Here is a 17,809-nt window from a genome sequence, read left to right as displayed (position 1 = left end):
AGAGCAGCCAGGAGGAAAGGGACCTGGGGGTACTGATAGACAGTGAGCTGAAGATGAGGCAGCAGTGTGCCCACGTGGCCAAGAGAGCCAATGGCATCCTGGCCTGCATCAGGAACAGTGTGGCCAGTAGGACAAGGGAGGTTATTCTTGCCCTGTACTCAGCACTGGTCAGACCGCACCTTGAGTACTGTGTCCAGTTCTGGGCCCCTCAATTCAAGAAGGATGCTGAGGTGCTGGAACATGTCCAGAGAAGGGCAACAAAGCTGGTGAGGGGCCTGGAGCACAAATCCTATGAGGAGAGGTTGAGGGAGCTGGGCCTGTTTAGCCTGGAGAAGAGGAAGCTCAGGGGTGATCTTATTACTGTCTACAACTACCTGAAGGGACATTGTAGCCAGGTGGGGGGTGGCCTCTTCTCCCAGGTAACCAGCAATAGAACATTGGGACACAGTCTCAAGTTGTGCCAGGGTAGGTCTAGGCTGGATATTAGGAAGAAGTTCTTCACAGAGAGAGTGATTGGCATTGGAATGGGCTGCCCAGGGAGGTGGTGGAGGCACCGTCCCTGGGGGTTTCAAGAAAAGCCTGGCTGAGGCACTTAGTGCCATGGTCTGGTTGATTGGATAGGTCTGGGTGCTAGGTTGGACTGGATGAGCTTGGAGGTCTCTTCTAACCTGCTTGATTCTATGATTCTATGATTCTATCCCTTCCCTAACGTGAGCTCACCACACCACACAGCTTGGTCTTGCCAACAAACTTGCTCAGGATGCCACTAATGCCCACAATATCATTATCACTGATTAATTATTGCATTATTATTATCACTGATGCCATGATATAATTGAAGAAGCTGTTCTACTGGGAAGAGCCTCAAACTGCTGGCAAGTTTGAGACAGCTATTTCTAGATTCTAGAGCAGATTGAGATTTCATTGCTTGGGCAATGCAGTGCTCATTAGACTGCTGATTCCTGGTGGCTCTCTTGTAATGTAGCCTTTCAGTGCAAGCAATTGGAAAGCTGTGAGCAAAGCAAATCAGCTGCAATCATTTGCATGGTGAATTTCACCTTGCCTTACTAGGAAAGAAACAAAGCCAATGCTATTACCTTCCTTTTGAGAACATATGGATTGTATTGCAGCTTCTGAAAGGCTGCCATTTAGATGTTTGGCATCAGAGTTTGTGACTTTGGTCAGGAAACCAATTTCAGCACAAGTTTTTAGTATTATTGATCTGATCAGAAGTGATGAATCTTTTATATTTGTATAGTGGTGTGCAGCCAGTCACTAGTGGTGTTCCCCAAAGATCAGTGCTGAGCCCAGTCCTGTTCAGTATCTTAATTGATAATCTGGATGAGGGGATTGAGTCCAGCATCAGTAAGTTTGCAGATGACACCAAGCTAGGAGCAGGAGTGGATCTGCTGGAGGGTAGGAGAGCCCTGCAGAGGGACTTTGCCAAGCTGGATGCGTGGGCAGAGGCCAATGGGATGAGATTGAAAAGACCAAGTGCAGGGTTCTACACTTTGGCCACAACAACCACAAGCAGTGCTACAAGCTGGAGACAGAGTGACTGAGAGCAGCCAGGCAGAGAGGGAGCTGGGGGTGCTGGTAGATAGTAGCTGAACATGAGGCAGCAGTGTGCCCTGGTGGCCAGCAGAGCCAATGGCATCCTGGCCTGGATCAGGAACAGTGTGGCCAGTAGGATGAGGGAGGTTATTCTTGCCCTGTACTCAGCACTGGTCAGGACACACCTTGAGTCCTGTGTCCAGTTCTGGGCCCCTCAATTCAAGAGAGATGTTGAGGTGGGCCTGGAGCACAGCCCTGTGAGGAGAGGCTGAGGGAGCTGGGGGTGTGCAGCCTGCAGAAGAGGAGGCTCAGGGCAGACCTCATTGCTGTCTACAACTACCTGCAGGGAGGCTGTAGCCAGGTGGGGTTGGGCTCTTCTGCCAGGCAACCAGCAACAGAACAAGGGGACTCAGTCTCAAGTTGTGCCAGGGGAGGTCCAGGCTGGATGTGAGGAGGAAGTTGCTGGCAGAGAAAGTGATTGGCATTGGAATGGGCTGCCCAAGGAGGTGGTGGAGGCACCGTCCCTGGGGGTCTTCAAGAAAAGCCTGGATGAGGCACTTAGTGCCATGGTCTGGTTGATTCTGTAGGGCTGGGTGCTAGGTTGGACTGGATGATCTTGGAGGTCTCTTCCAACCTGGTTGATTCTATGAATCCAAATATATACATATATGTATGTATGTATTTTAATACAGATATGAAAGATTTATATACAGGTATATATGTAAGATATGTGTGTGTATATATATATGTATGTATATATATATATATATATGTATGTATGTATTTTAGTTTTTGTTAACTAGTCTAAGTAGTCTTTCTTTTAAAATAAGACATCTTACTGACAATGAAGTCACTCAGAAGAGAAACCAGAAAGCAGTGACCTTCTAAATTCACCAGTGATTCAAGATCCTATGTGGTAAAATAGGTAGAGTGTGACTGCAGAACAGAAAGCACTGTCATAAACCTGTAGCTGCATTTGCCAGTTGCAGTGAACTTGCCACTGCAAAGTCTTAAGTAAATAGCATGTATCAGAGAGATAATTAATGGAACTGTAAATCACACTAATTGGGGTTTACATACAGGACTGATTTGTAGAGCTTTACCAAAGCTAATAAACAGGCTTTGCTCTCCTTATGAAGCAGGTGGAGTTTTTCTGTTTGATTTTAGCAGATACTTATCAGGGAAGGAGTTTCCCTTTATGAGAACCAATTGCTTAGACCAGTACATGTGACAGATTTTTTTAACATGTTAATTTATTTCTAATGCTTGTTATACTTGGTTCTTTTTAATTACTGAGCTACTCACACTCAGGTAACAGTGCCATTTTCCCTGGTGACTAATGTGGCTACACTATGGGTTTTGGTTTTTGGTTTTTTTTTGGGGGGAGGGGATGTTTTTAAAGTATGTTTGGGTTTTGTTTTTTTTTCTCACTTAGGGATCATAGTATCACAGTATCACCAAGGTTGGAAGAGACCTCATAGATCATCAAGTCCAACCCTTTACCACAGAGCTCAAGGCCAGACCATGGCACCAAGTGCCACGTCCAATCCTGCCTTGAACAGCTCCAGGGACGGCGACTCCACCACCTCCCCGGGCAGCCCATTCCAGTGTCCAATGACTCTCTCAGGGAAGAACTTTCTCCTCACCTCCAGCCTAAATTTCCCCTGGCACAGCTTGAGGCTGTGTCCTCTTGTTCTGGTGCTGGCCACCTGAGAGAAGAGAGCAACCTCCTCCTGGCCACAACCACCCCTCAGGTAGCTGTAGACAGCAATAAGGTCTCCCCTGAGTCTCCTCTTCTCCAGGCTAACCAATCCCAGCTCCCTCAGCCTCTCCTCGTAGGGCTGTGCTCAAGGCCTCTCCCCAGCCTCGTTGCCCTTCTCTGGACACACTGAAGCATCTCAATGTCCCTCCTAAACTGGGGGCCCAGAACTGAACACACGACTCAAGGTGTGGTCTAACCAGTGCAGAGTACAGGGGCAGAATGACCTCCTTGCTCCTGCTGACCACACCATTCCTGATGCAGGCCAGGATGCCACTGGCTCTCTTGGCCACCTGGGCACACTGTTGGATATTTTCTTCTGAGAAGCATATTAAATATGAGTGCACAATGGAGGAAAGAGGGATCTCATGCCATTTTCTGTGGATTTGAAAGTGGAAAATCCCAGAAATACAGAATCCGGAGATGTGATGGTTTGGGAGTTACCTGCCCTTCCACTCATGAATTCACCCAGACTAGACTCAGCAGGCTGGAAGTTAAGAAATTAAGCTTTATAATCACAGCTTAGCACAAGATACAAGCAGATATTTGCAATATTTACAGCTATATATAGAAATATAGAAGGTAAAAGGTAATACAGAAACACAACAGCCCTCCTAGAAACCTCAGTCCCCAGGAGGGGCTCCCAACCACCCTTCCACCTTCTTTCCACCCCTCTACCTTATCGCAGACTTTGCCTTATGTGTGAGATGAGGTTGGAGGATCACCAAGGGGGGCTTAGGAAACAGAATTGATTGAGTTACACTGAGACTGAGACACACACACACTCTCACTGTCTTATCTATGGCCAGGGTGAAAAGTGCAGGCATCCAGAGACACACAGCGACTGTCTTATCTATGTTTTGTGTTCTTGTTCCTATACATCTCAGCAGGCCTATGAGTGAAGTAGACATCACCAGTGTTTTCTTTTCACAGCCTATAATCTAGTTTTCTCATTAAAATATTCCAGTTAGCCTCAAACTAACACAAGAGGGAATACTGCTGGTGTTTATCAAATCTGGAGGAACACAGAAAACTGTAAGGGACTCGTAGATGTTAAGCGATGAGGAGACTTTTAAAGTGGCAAAATAATCTGTCATCTAATACGAAAAGTCAGATGAGTGTACTCATTTGGGGGCTTGAGTCATTATGCAATGCTGAACTCCAGGCCCCCCTGTCTGAAACACATTCACAGAGGCCCAATGCTATTAAGCTCTGAGCTACTTCACCTTTTGTTGATTTGAGTCAGAATTCCTGGTACTCGGAGATCAATTGCATTTCTTTCCACAGACTGTGGGTCAGATTTTCCCTCTTGTAGTGCACCTTTCAGAAATATTTCCCCTCAAATCAGCATGGAATGGGCTCCTTACCATCAACTGCTGAGTGACTACTCCTTTCCTTTTAAACCCGCAGTATAAATAAGCTGAAAAACGTCAGATGCTTTTTATGTCTTCATGGAAATGCTTTTGTCTAGTTCTCTTCAGGACTTTTGTTTGTGCTTTAAAACCTGCTCTAAGCAAAACGATACTGGGTTTTATTGCTTTTGGCAGTGCAATCAAAGTGTTTTCTGTCTGTACATCTGGTTATGCTCTGCTCTGTAGCAGAGCATTTTGCAGCAGATATTGGTGATTCCTCTGCAGCGGAAACAGTGGCAGACCGAAGCCTAGCATAGCTCCGCTTGCTTGATGAAAAGCTGAAGGGTTCTGCAGGGTGTTATCATCAGGGCTATGCCGTTTTCCTCACTTGTGTATACAGCACTTTGAATAGCAACCTTGTCACCATTTCTGCTTTTGAATCCTAGACTGATTTAGAGAAATGCTGCTGTATGTGTTAACAATCGATTTGACGTGGTAAGGATGACTGAAAAATAACTGTGACTGCTTGTTAGGGTAAAGATTTTGAAATGTACTCTGCTCTGGATCTTAGCAGACAGCAGTGTCTTAAACAAATGTGTGGGAAGAAGAAAAGCAATCCGGGAAAAGCAGCTCGTATAGTTAGTAGCATTTTCTCCCCTTTTTCCTTCCATGGAGTCTGTCTCAAAGTGGGTGTTTTAACATGCAGCCATTTCTCGTTAACATGTGTGTGTTTATTTGAGCATGCTGGTGGTGTTTTTTGTTTCATCTCCCACTCTGACACAGCATGCTTCATCCGCATATGATTTCTACTCTATGAGACATGTAAAATGGCTCAGTGGAGAAATGGATTCTTGTCACTTAAACAGTCACTCTCCAGATCTGTGGATACTTGCTCATTTTAACAGTGTTTGAAATTATGTGTGCTTGAACATTGACTACAAAAGCTGAGAGTGATACAATGTCAAGAATTTGAAGGTACTCTGTTGTACCAGTAATAATTTTCTGTTAATCACGTTTTAATTTAGTCATTTTTGACATAGTTGTATTTACAAATTAAGCCACTGTTATGGTTCTCCTTTGTTTGCATGATATGATTTTATGTTATATTTTTTTTTTCCACTCACCAGATGTTTTCAACACTTTGCTTCCCACTACTGTCATCCCCTCCCTTACCACTGCAACAGTCACAACCACTGTAGCCTTAACAACCAGCACAACCACATCGGCAACAGCCATCAGCAGCAGAGGTACAGTATGCTTCTTTGTTATGGCCTGAAAAAACAAAACCCAAGCACATTATCAATAGGAGATTGGAGGTTTGATTTTTAAGAAGGATAGAAAGTTCTGAAGCCAGGATTCAAACACTGAAGTATATTTTCAATAGAATAATCCCCAGGATGGTACATGGTTAAGAAAGGCTTCGTATGACCTTGAGTGTTCTCGTTGCTCCAGCGGTGTGTATGTGAACTTTGACAGGGTGCTTAAATTATTTGTATACATTTGCATTTCATTTTTTTTCCTTAAGGTTACTAAATTAACTTTCATGTAGAATGCAAGCAAGCTGTTTTTAAATAGACATGACCTTTTCAGGCAGGTTGTTTTTGGGTGCTAATATTGAAAACAAGATAGGTGTCTCAGCACTGGGATTACTGCTGAGGCAGTGTTGCTTGATAACAAAGTGGCATTGCATTTCATCACCCTTTTTAGTCTTCTACAATTTAAGATATTTGTAACTTAAGGGTTTCTTTATCTTTCTAGAACTAGAGCAAATGATCTGAAATTTCTCTCCTCTCCAACCCCCCATCCTGTTTGGGTTTTGCCTGTTACAGCTTTTTTCATGCTTTACTTTGTTATAAGCAAAATATAAAGCTTAGTTTTACTTCTCTATTCAGTGGCTGATCAGATAACTGTTCAACAGTGAAGATGTGTACGTAAGGTTTTGTAGATTATCATCAGCTGGGTACTTAGTAATCTCTCAAAGTGAGTGATGTGACAGCAGGTTCCTGTGTGGTCTGCTGAGGGCTGCAATCATGCAAGGAAAGGGGAGATAATACTTGACACAGTGAAAGTAGTCACATGCTGATGTGTAATTATCCCAGGAAAATTAAAACTGAGATATGAAATCTTTTTTTTTTCTTTCTGGAAGCATTGTGACAAGGCAGTTGTAGTAACCTGCCACATTTGCAAGAATAAGCTGAGCTAAATGCAAGCCCATTGTATATAAAATGAGCAGTAGTGTCAGATCACCCATCTTCTTCCTCTATAGGGCGTTGCTATTTTCATGTCGTGACCTTCATCTAATCAACTGACATCAAATCTGAAATGACATTGTTAAACTTTAATACTGCTTATGAAAAAAAAAAACCTTGACTTAGTGCAAACCAGTGTTGTAGTAGTCCATTCCCTTCAGAAAACAAACAAAGAAGATAGATTGTGGAAACAGACCTGAGCTTGATGTGCCATGCTGGTGCTTACTGTCCTTAATGAGTAGTGTTCTTCTCCTTGTTATGACTAAACTGTGTTGTGATGATGTATTTATTGTGCTGATGTTGTTAAGGCATTGTCTACCTCCTAAGTTTTGTTTAGGACCTCATTTTCCTTTACTCTGATGTGTTCATTTCCACTTGTTGTGTACCTGGCATCAAGAGAAAGATCTGGAAGAGCAGAGCCCTCCTCTGAGCCTCAGCTCTAACACATATGAGAAGACATGGTATCTGATGCTACAGTAACAATGATGTACTGGTTTAAGAGAAGGTAAAAGCAGAATATGTGGGTGAAAATCATGAATCACTGTGATGGTTTGGGAGTTACCTGCTCCCTCACTCTAGCAAAATCACCCAGAGTAGACTCAAATGGCTGGAAATTAAGGAATGAAGCTTTATGTTCACAGTTTGGCACAATGTACAAGCAGGTATTTATGATATTTAGAGCTATAGACAGAAATAGACAAGTTAAGAGTAATACAGCAATACAACAGCTCTCCCATAAATCAGAGTCTCCAGGAGGGGCTCCCAACCACCCTTCCACCTTCTTTCCACCCCACTACCTTATCCCAGAGTTTGCCTTATGTGCAAGGTGAGTTTGGAGGATTGGCAAGGGGAGTTAGAAGCTAGAATGATTAGACAGAAGCAGCCCAAGGAGAAAAGCAAAGACATCAGCTGTGGCAGAGACACACATGCTCTGACTCTCCCGCTCTGTATTACCTACGTTTTGTGTTCTTGTTTTTATACATCTCAGCAAGCCTGTAAGCGAAGTAGATATCACCATTGTTTTCTTTTCACAGCCTATAATCTAATTTTTCTCATTAAAGTATTCCAATTAGCCTCAAACTAGCACAATCACTAAAACACGAGCACTCACTTTTCCCAGAAAAAGAAGTGAATGTAGTAAAACAACTTAGAAGTTGAGACCACTGCAACTGAAGGAACTGATAGATAAGGTCTCTTGGGCAGATAATGTAAGAAACAAAGGAGTGTAAGTAGGCTGTTTCTTAAAAAGCTTATGTTGAAAGGAAAATGTCACTCTAACCCAAGGAAGAAGAAAAATAGGACACGTGTGACCAGTAGGATGAGGGAGGTTATTCTTCTCCTGTATTGAGCACTGGTCAGGCCACACCTTGAGTACTGTGTCCAGTTCTGGGCTCCTCAATTCAAGAGAGATGTTGAGATGCTGGAACATGTCCAGAGAAGGGCAACAAAGCTGGTGAGGGGCCTGGAACACAAAGCCTATGAGGAGAGGCTGAGGGAGCTGGGGTTGCTTAGCCTGGAGAAGAGGAGGCTCAGGGGCGACCTCATTGCTGTTTACAACTACCTGGAGGGAGGCTGTAGCCAGGTGGGGTTGGTCTCTTCTGCCAGGCAACCAGCAACAGAACAAGGGGACACAGTCTCAGGCTGTGCCAGGTGAGGTCTAGGCTGGATGTTGTTAGGAAGTTGTTGTCAGAGAGAGTGATTGGCATTGGAATGGGCTGCCCAGGGAGATGGTGGAGTCACTGTCCCTGGAGGTGTTGAAGAAAAGCTTGGATGAGGCACTTAGTGCCATGGTCTGGTTGACTGGCTAGGGCTGGGTGCTAGGTTGGCTCTTGGAGGTCTCTTCCCACCTGGTTGATTCTATGTAGTAGGTTAATGAAGTTGTCTACCTAACACTTAATGAAATCAAAACCCACAGAAATATGAAAACTAACCTGAGGAAGAAGAAAAATAGGACACAGGTATTGGGTTAACTAAGATGTCTACCTAACTATTTGAGAAATCAAACCCCACAACAATGTGAAAACAAGAGATTACTGTAAGCATAAATCATAGTACATCTCAATCGGGAAGAAAAAGGAAACCAGGCAGAAAATCTGACACAACCAGATACAAAAGTAATTGCAACTAGCAAGGTGTGAGAAATTTAACAAAACAGAAGTTTAGAAGTACATTTGGTGAAAGAAGACAAAAATAAAGAATGGAATGAAGGAATTAATGAATGATTAGAGTGAAATAAGTGGCTGGAGAGCAGACAGGAGGAAAGGGACCTGGGGGTACTGATAGATAGTAAGCTGAAGATGAGGCAGCAGTGTGCCCAGGTGGCCAAGAGAGCCAATGGCATCCTGGCCTGCATCAGGAACAGTGTAGCCAGCAGGACAAGGGAGGTTATTCTTCCCCTGTGCTCAGTACTGGTCAGACCACACCTTGAGTACTGTGTCCAGTTCTGGGCCCCTCAATTCAAGAGAGATGTTGAGGTGCTGGAAGGTGTCCAGAGAAGGGCAACAAAGCTGGTGAGGGGCCTGGAGTACAAATCCTATGAGGAGAGGTTGAGGGAGCTGAGGGTGTGCAGCCTGGAGAAGAGGAGGCTCAGGGGTGATCTTATTACTGTCTACAACTACCTGAAGGGGCATTGTAGCCAGGTGGGGGGTGGCCTCTTCTGCCAGGCAACCAGCAATAGAACAAGGGGACACAGTCTCAAGTTGTGCCAGGGTAGGTGTAGGCTGGATATTAGGAAGAAGTTCTTCACAGAGAGAGTGATTGGCATTGGAATGGGCTGCCCAGGGAGGTGGTGGAGGCACCGTCCCTGGGGCTCTTCAAGCAAAGCCTGGATGAGGCACTTAGTGCCATGGTCTAGTTGATTGGTTAGGGCTGGGTGCTAGGTTGGACTGGATGATCTTGGAGGTCTCTTCCAATCTGCTTGATTCTATGAAGTGTCTCTATGAAGTATTTTAGCCAGCAGTGTATAACAGCTGGAATGCTGTTTCTAATAGTGGTGTCACCCTGAAAGATGACCAGAAATAGAGACAGATCAAAGACCATGAACGGGAAGATGAAGGGAAGCAAGGCAAGAAAGCCAAAGGCACCAGTTTGATTGGGTTTGCTCCCAAAAAAAAAAGTGGAGTCATTATGATTTTGAAGTTATTTGTCAAGTTCAATGGGGAAAACAAATCCACTGAATCACTGGAAAAGGCATTTAGTGGGGAAACTTTCTAAATTCATGGGAGGCAGTGATATGGTGTAGCTGTTGAAGTGCTACAACTTTCTTCATGCTTGATTTCTTTAAAAAGGCTTGATTCCTGTCTGGAATTAATAATCATTATGAATGATGAATATTAATTTCAGTATGAATATTAGATTTTATGATTAATATTAAAAAAATCAGGAAAATTCCCTAAGGTTCTTTGGATTTTGGGTCGGCAGGAAGCAATTGCACAGAATTAAACAGTGTAAACAATCAGAACTTGGAAAAGAGGAACATGAAAACAAGAAAATTCTAACTATGCTTATGGGGTCTTGGCATTTACTCCAGCACGTGTACTCACGATGCTTTTGGTCCCTGAGTAAGTCTCCTGTATCAAAGACGCTTTCAAACTCATGATAATGATCCCAGGGTGTTGAGTTGGCCCCTCAATTCAAGAAAGATGTTGAGGTGCTGGAACATGTCCAGAGAAGGGCAACAAAGCTGGTGAGGAGCCTGAAGCACAAATCCTATGAGGAGAGGTTGAGGGAGCTGGGGATGTGCAGCCTGGAGAAGAGGAGGCTCAGGGGTGATCTTATTACTGTCTACAACTACCTGAAGGGGCATTGTAGGCAGGTGGGGGGTGGCCTCTTCTCCCAGGCAACCAGCAACAGAACAAGGGGACACAGTCTCAAGTTGTGCCAGGGTAGGTATAGGCTGGATGTTAGGAAGAAGTTCTTCACAGAGAGAGTGATTGGCATTGGAATGGGCTGCCCAGGGAGGTGGTGGAGGCACCATCCCTGGGGGTCTTCAAGAAAAGCCTGGCTGAGGCACTTAGTGCCATGGTCTGGTTGATTGGTTAGGGCTGGTTACTAGGTTGGACTGGATGATCTTGGAGGTCTCTTCCAACCTGGTTGATTCTATGATTCTATGATAATGATCCCAGGGTGTTGAGTTGGCCTCATTAAGGCCTCATGGGAGCGGGAAAGACACGAGCTCACACCAGTATGGTGAGTAGGTGGTCAGTCTGTTTATCAAAGCTAAGCATGGTGCTTCTATCGTGGATTTGGTGCTTTTGATAGGCTGTCCACATGCATAGAGGCAAACTATCCCACTTAATCCCCCTCTGTGCAGCTAGCCACAACAGTCTAGTTGACTGGCTAGGGCTTGGTGCTAGGTTGGAGTGGATGATCTTGGAGGTCTCTTCCAACCTGGTTGATTCTATGAAACTAGCACACTTGATGCTTGTAACTCACCTCAGGTAAATTGTACAAGACATTCCTCTGTTCTATGTGACTCTTATGTAATTCACTTTGAGAACACACTACTCCATATCCAGGCACTGAAGATAGCATTACAGGAACATGGTACAGTATATAAAGAGCCCAGATACTCTGTAAATCTAAGGCATTTTACATTGTCATGAGTCTACCCTGTCATTGCCAAAAGCCTGAATTAATGGGGGGAAAAAAACTGTCTGCAACCCATCATCACTTAATTCTGGAACTGTGAGACCCATCTCAGTCTTAATTTGCATGGCATCTAGTAAACAACATGAAAAAGAACTACTGATCCAGTTGGATGACAAAATGATAATTCAGATAGTTCTTAAACATCCTGTTTAGGAAGGCTCTTCACTTTCTCACTTTGCACTTTGCTTTTGTGCTCAGTCCTTCAGGAATTAATTATTCTTTTACTGGTACATTACCTACCAGCTCATAGAGTCTAAACACAATTTGATGCCAGTGAGGAGTATTGCCTATTATATATTGATCAATGCTATCTTAGAACCTAATAACTGTAATGAGGAATGTATGACACAATGACAATAAATTATATGTGAAGAAACAGCTCTGGAGGACTATGGAAAGAATAATTATACACTGTATGAGTACTTTCCTTTCTATTAGGTTTATGTAATATCATTTGTGAATGTTGTTCATGGACTCTCATTGCTGTTTACAGCTACCTGAAGGGAGGTTGTAGCCAGGTGGGGGTTGGTCTCTTCTCCCAGGCAACCAGCAACAGAAAAAGGGGACACAGTCTCAAGTTGTGCCAGGGGAGGGAGGTCTAGGCTGGATGTTAGGAGGAAGTTGTTGGCAGAGAGAGTGATTGGCATTGGAATGGGCTGCCCAGGGAGGTGGTGGAGTTGCTGTCCCTAGAGGTGCTCAGGAAAAGCCTGGATGAGGCACTTAGTGCCATGGTCTGGTTGACTGGATAGGGCTGGGTGCTAGGTTGGACTGGATGATCTTGGAGGTCTCTTCCCACCTGTTTGATTCTATGGTTCTATGATTCTGTGACCCATGCTACTGTTCCATTTTGTGAGAGAAGAGACACAAGAGGATTGTGGATTTGTCTCCAGCAGAGAAATTCTTTGCTAGCGGAAAGTTAATTTATATGGTTCTGTGCCAATCCCTCAGAGTCATGTAGGTAGAGAGGGAATGTGATTAACAGTGTGGAAGAAGCCACCTCGAGTGAAAAGAGCTCTGTGTTTCTGCACTTACAGAGAAGAAAAGCTTGTGCACACAAATGTACATAAAACACACCCACAGCCTGGCATTATGCTTGTCACAGATACTCAGATTTCTTCTTCTTTGTGTCATGAAGAAAACATTCAAAGAGGTTTGGACTTTTGTTATTGAAGACAGAAATCTCACCACCACCCCCTGAACAGGTACAGAATTAACATTACAGGGACATCCCAAACTTAAAAGATAGATCCATTCTGTTCAGTTGCACGGATCAGAGTGATTCAGTCTCAGCTGACTCAGTTGTCTAATGACTGTGCCAGAGTGTTCAAAGCTTTATATAGCAGTGCCTAAAAGCATCTCCAAAAGTCATTGTGTTTAGCAGAGGCATGATGCTGCTCCAAGGCAGCTGTACTGTGAAGTTCAAGTGTTTATTGAACAGGGTGACCACAAAGACAATAAATGTACACATTCATACATGAATAGAGCCCCTGTTTTATTATATCCACTTTTGCTTTTGTTGTATTTGGCTCTGATATGAAAGAAAGATTTCTTAAAGGAGTTAAGTTTAGAACAAGCATTTACAGTGGATTAAGGAAAGATTTAAGGATGTGATCATTTTGAAACTGTTTGGGAGTTACCTCCTCCCCCCCCCCCCCCCTTCTTATGAAGTTACCCAGACTAGACTCAACTGGCTGGAAATTAAGGAATGAAGCTTTGTATTCACAGCTTAACACAATATACAGGCAGATATATACAATATTCACAGCTATATACAGAAATATATTAGTTAAAACCTCATTTTCCTTTACTCTGATGTGTTCATTTCCACCTTTTGTGTACCTGGCATCGAGAGAAAGATCTGGAAGAGCAGAGCCCTCCTCTGAGCCTCAGCTCTAATACATACGATGCATGGTATTTGATGCTACAGTAACAAAGATACACTGGTTTAAGAGAAGGTAAAAGCAGAATATGTGGGTGAAAATGATAAATCACTGTGATGGTTTGGGAGTTACCTGTCCCCCTACTCTTATGAAATCAGCCAGACTAGACTCAACCTCCTGAAAGCTAAGGAATGAAGCTTTATATTTACAGCTTAGCACAAGATACAAGCAGGTATTTACAGCTATAGACAGAAATAGACACATTAAAAGTAATACAGAAACACAACAGCCCTCCCAGAAACCTGAGTCCCCAGGAGGGGCTCCCAACAACATCTTCTTTCCTCCCCTCTACCTTATCCCAGAGTTTGCCTTACATGCAAGGTGAGTTTGGAGGATCAGCCAGGGGGGTTAGAAAGCAGAAGGATTAGATTCACAGCAAAAGTCCAGGGGGAAAAGCACAGGCACCAACTGTGACAGACACACACACACACAAACAGACCCTATCTCCTACTGTCTTATCTGTGCTTTGTGTTCCTGTTCTTATACATCTCAGCAAGCCTATGAGTGAAGCAGACATCACCAGTGTTTTCTTTTCACAGCCTATCATCTAATTTTTCCCATTAAAATATTCCAGTTAGCCTCAGGCTAGCACAGAAATCCTTTGTGATTTTAAGTGAAAATATTTCTATTTAGTCACATAAATATCAACCTTCTTAGTTAAATACTGCATTACTTTTTTTTTCCCTCCAATTTTTACCTTGAAGCCTATATTAAGGAAAGAAAAAAGAAAAGGGGGAAAAAAAGCTAGCCCATTTACTTGTAGAGAATTTAAAGGCAGAAACTACTTGGGCAGTACTTGTAGTCCTCAGGGATTTTGTAGAGACCTCCAAGCTCATCCAGTCCAACCTTGCACCCAGCTCTATCCAATCAATTAGACCATGGCACTGAGTGCCTCAGACAGGCTTTTCTTCAACACCTCCAGGGACGGTGCCTCCACCACCTCCCTGGGCAGCCCATTCCAATGCCAATCACTCTCTCTGCCAACAACTTCCTCCTAACATCCAGCCTAGACCTCCCCTAGCACAACTTCAGATTGTATGCCCTTGTTCCGTTGCTACTTTATCTTACTTCCCAGCCATCTGATCTGGTCTGGTAAATTTTAACTTGGAAAGGGAAGTTCCCAACCCACCACAAAGTTTTAAAAGAGAATAAATGTTATTCAGTGTTGTTCATCTCTATTCTCCTGTGGTACATGAAGGATTCATAAGAACTATGCCATGCACAGGGGAATCCAAAGTACTTTTGCTCAACCTAAGTGAGGGAGGTGACTTGCTCTTAGTGCTGTCTTAGAATCATAGAATCAACCAGGTTGGAAGAGAACTCCAAGCTCATCCAGGTTAGAACCTAGCACCCAGCCCTACCCAGTCAACCAGACCATGGCACTAAGTGCCCCATCCAGTATTTTCTTCAACACCTCCAGGGACGGTGCCTCCACCACCTCCCTGGGCAGCCCATTCCAATGCCAATCACTCTCTCTGTGAAGAACTTCCTCCTAACATCCAGCCTGTGCTTTCCCTGGCACAACTTGAGACTGTGTCCCCTTGTTCTGTTGCTGGTTGCCTGGGAGTAGAGGCCACCCCCCACCTAGCTACAATGTCCCTTCAGGTAGTCTCTTAGTAGATTCCTCAGTTGTGTCTTCTGATACAGTATGTACAGCTCATTAGGTTTCACTTGCTGTTTAAGTTGCATGACTTCTAGTACATTTTCTGCAATAGAAAAACAATGGGATTAAAATTGATTAAAAATAAAGCTTTATACTGTTCACAGGCTCACAGGATATTATTAGTGGTTGGAAGGGACCCAACGAGATCGTCGAGTTCAGCCCTCCTGCCAGAGCAGGACAACACAATCTAACACAGATCACAGAGGAACACAGCCAGACAGGCCTGGAAATTCTTCAGAGAAGGAGACTCCACAACCTCTCTGGGCAGCCTGTGCCAGTGCTCTGGGACCCTTACAGTAAAGAAGTCCCTCCTTGTGTTAGGGCAGAACCTCCTGTGCTGCAACTTACACCCATTGCTGCTTGTCCTTGTTGGTGCTTAGGTCCATTTTGCTATCTGTTTCTCAAAAAAAGAAATCTTTGGATGTGTACCTACACTGTCCTCATATGTCTGTGTTTTCTCTGGCTCTTCATGTATTCAACAGCACTTGGAGCTTCAAAAGCACTGCAGCTATATTTTCAAGAGGCTTAGTGGCCCACAGTGCTCTTTGTAGGGGGAACACTGTATTTATTCCTTTCCCTAAGCAACATTTAATTAGGGTTTCATCCCACTAGTCAGGCTTGGTGGTGCAATTAATGCTGCAAATTCTCAAAGCTCACAAAATTAAGATCAACAGAGGAGACTGGAGCATCTGTTCTAACTCAAACAATTCTTTGTTTGACAGGTCTGATAGATACACAGCCAGGAAAAGCCTTCCTATAGTAGCATGAAAGTGGCTTTCAAGAACATTAATGCAGTCGATCATGTACACAGATTTAACAGGTGAAAAAAAAATCAGACCTCAGATGTTCCTCTTATGCTTTGCTCTCATAGTATAAGGCATCCCTATAGTAGCCAACAAAAAGTGGACAACAAAGCAAAGACAAACAAATAAAACCAACTGAAAAACTAACAAACCTCAGATCCTGAACTCAAGCACTTTCTTCTTGTAGATTCTGTAGATTCCTGCAGAGGTCTAAGTATCAGAATCGACAGACAATATACACTCACATGTGGTGATCACAGACATGCTAGCTCCAAGCAAAAGGCTGCACAGTATACTATGAAAACACTTTTCTTTTCTCTTTTCTCTTTCTTTTTTCTCTTTTCGCCTTTTCTTTTCTTTTCTTTTCTTTTCTTTTCTTTTCTTTTCTTTTCTTTTCTTTTCTTTTCTTTTCTTTTCTTTTCTTTTCTTTTCTTTTCTTTTCTTTTCTTTTCTTTTCTTTTCTTTTCTTTTCCTTTTTATTTTTCCTCTTTCTTTTATTTTCTTTTTTCTTTTTCCTTTCTCATTTTTCTTTTGTTTTCTTTTACTTTCTTTCTCCTTCCTTCTTTTCACCCTTTCCTCTCCTTTCCTTTCCTTTCCTTTCCTTTCCTTTCCTTTCCTTTCCTTTCCTTTCCTTTCCTTTCCTTTCCTTTCCTTTCCTTTCCTTTCCTTTCCTTTCCTTTCCTTTCCTTTCCTTTCCTTTCCTTTCCTTTCCTTTCCTTTCCTTTCCTTTCCTTTCCTTTCCTTTCCTTTCCTTTCCTTTCCTTTCCTTTCCTTTCCTTTCCTTTCCTTTCCTTTCCTTTCCTTTCCTTTCCTTTCCTTTCCTTTCCTTTCCTTTCCTTTCCTTTCCTTTCCTTTCCTTTCCTTTCCTTTCCTTTCCTTTCCTTTCCTTTCCTTTCCTTTCCTTTCCTTTCCTTTCCTTTCCTTTCCTTTCCTTTCCTTTCCTTTCCTTTCCTTTCCTTTCCTTTCCTTTCCTTTCCTTTCCTTTCCTTTCCTTTCCTTTCCTTTCCTTTCCTTTCCTTTCCTTTCCTTTCCTTTCCTTTCCTTTCCTTTCCTTTCCTTTCCTTTCCTCCCCTTTCCTCCCCTTTCCCCTTTCCCCTTTCCCCTTTCCCCTTTCCCCTTTCCCCTTTCCCCTTTCCCCTTTCCCCTTTCCCCTTTCCCCTTTCCCCTTTCCCCTTTCCTTTCCCCTTTCCTTTCCCCTTTCCCCTTTCGATTCTCCTTTCCTTTCCCTTTCCCTTTCCCTTTCCCTTTCCCTTCCTTTCTCCTTTCCTTTTTCTTTTCCTTTTTCCTTTCCTTTGCCTTTTTTTTTTTGATAAAGGATAAGAAATTTTATTATTGCTGTATGCACAGAAGGTATCTTTCTGTAAGCCAGAGGAAACAGGACAACAGGGTAGCATCAGATGACAGTTATGAAAGGAACTACTTTTTCATGCTGTGTGAATCTAAATGTAAAACTGCATTATCACTACATACTAAACAAACAAGTAAAATAACTTAGAGAATCATAGAATGGTTTTGGTTGGAAGAGACCTTAAAGATCAGCCAGTTCCAACCCCCTGCCATAGGCAGGGACACCTCCCACTAGAACAGGCTGCCCAAGGCCTCATCCAACCTGGCCTTGAACACCTCCAGGGAGGGAGCAGCCACAACCTCCCTGGGCAACCTGTGCCAGTGTCTCACCACCCTCACTGCAAACAACCCTTTCCTAACATCTACTTTCAATCTCCCTTCTGTCAGTTTAAACCCATTCCCCTTGTCCTGTCATTCCAAGACCTTGTCAATAGTCCCTCCCCAGCCTTCCCGTAGGCCCCTTCAGATACTGGAAGGCCACTCTAAGGTCTC

General features: G+C 43.5%; 1 protein-coding gene across 5 annotated transcripts in view; it reads left to right on the top strand.

The window, feature by feature from the left end:
- Nucleotides 1–17,809, top strand: part of CADM2 (cell adhesion molecule 2) — an 871,614-nt gene that overhangs the window by 781,672 nt on the left and 72,133 nt on the right. For 2 of the 5 annotated variants that reach the window (XM_064152285.1, XM_064152284.1), the window contains one exon: nucleotides 5,793–5,912. The exons of 1 other annotated variant lie outside the window; for it this stretch is intronic. In XM_064152285.1, the coding sequence (XP_064008355.1) occupies nucleotides 5,793–5,912 (120 nt within the window). Of the gene's footprint in view, nucleotides 1–5,792; nucleotides 5,913–6,931; nucleotides 7,015–15,889; nucleotides 16,282–17,809 lie in introns of those variants that run through there. 2 more of the 5 variants (XM_064152287.1, XM_064152289.1) reach the window with 2 other exon arrangements.

Source organism: Pogoniulus pusillus, chromosome 12 (assembly GCF_015220805.1).
Source record: "Pogoniulus pusillus isolate bPogPus1 chromosome 12, bPogPus1.pri, whole genome shotgun sequence".
Classification (NCBI taxonomy): domain Eukaryota; kingdom Metazoa; phylum Chordata; class Aves; order Piciformes; family Lybiidae; genus Pogoniulus; species Pogoniulus pusillus.
Note: the sequence above shows the minus strand (reverse complement) of the source record. Positions and strands in the feature narration are given on the sequence as shown.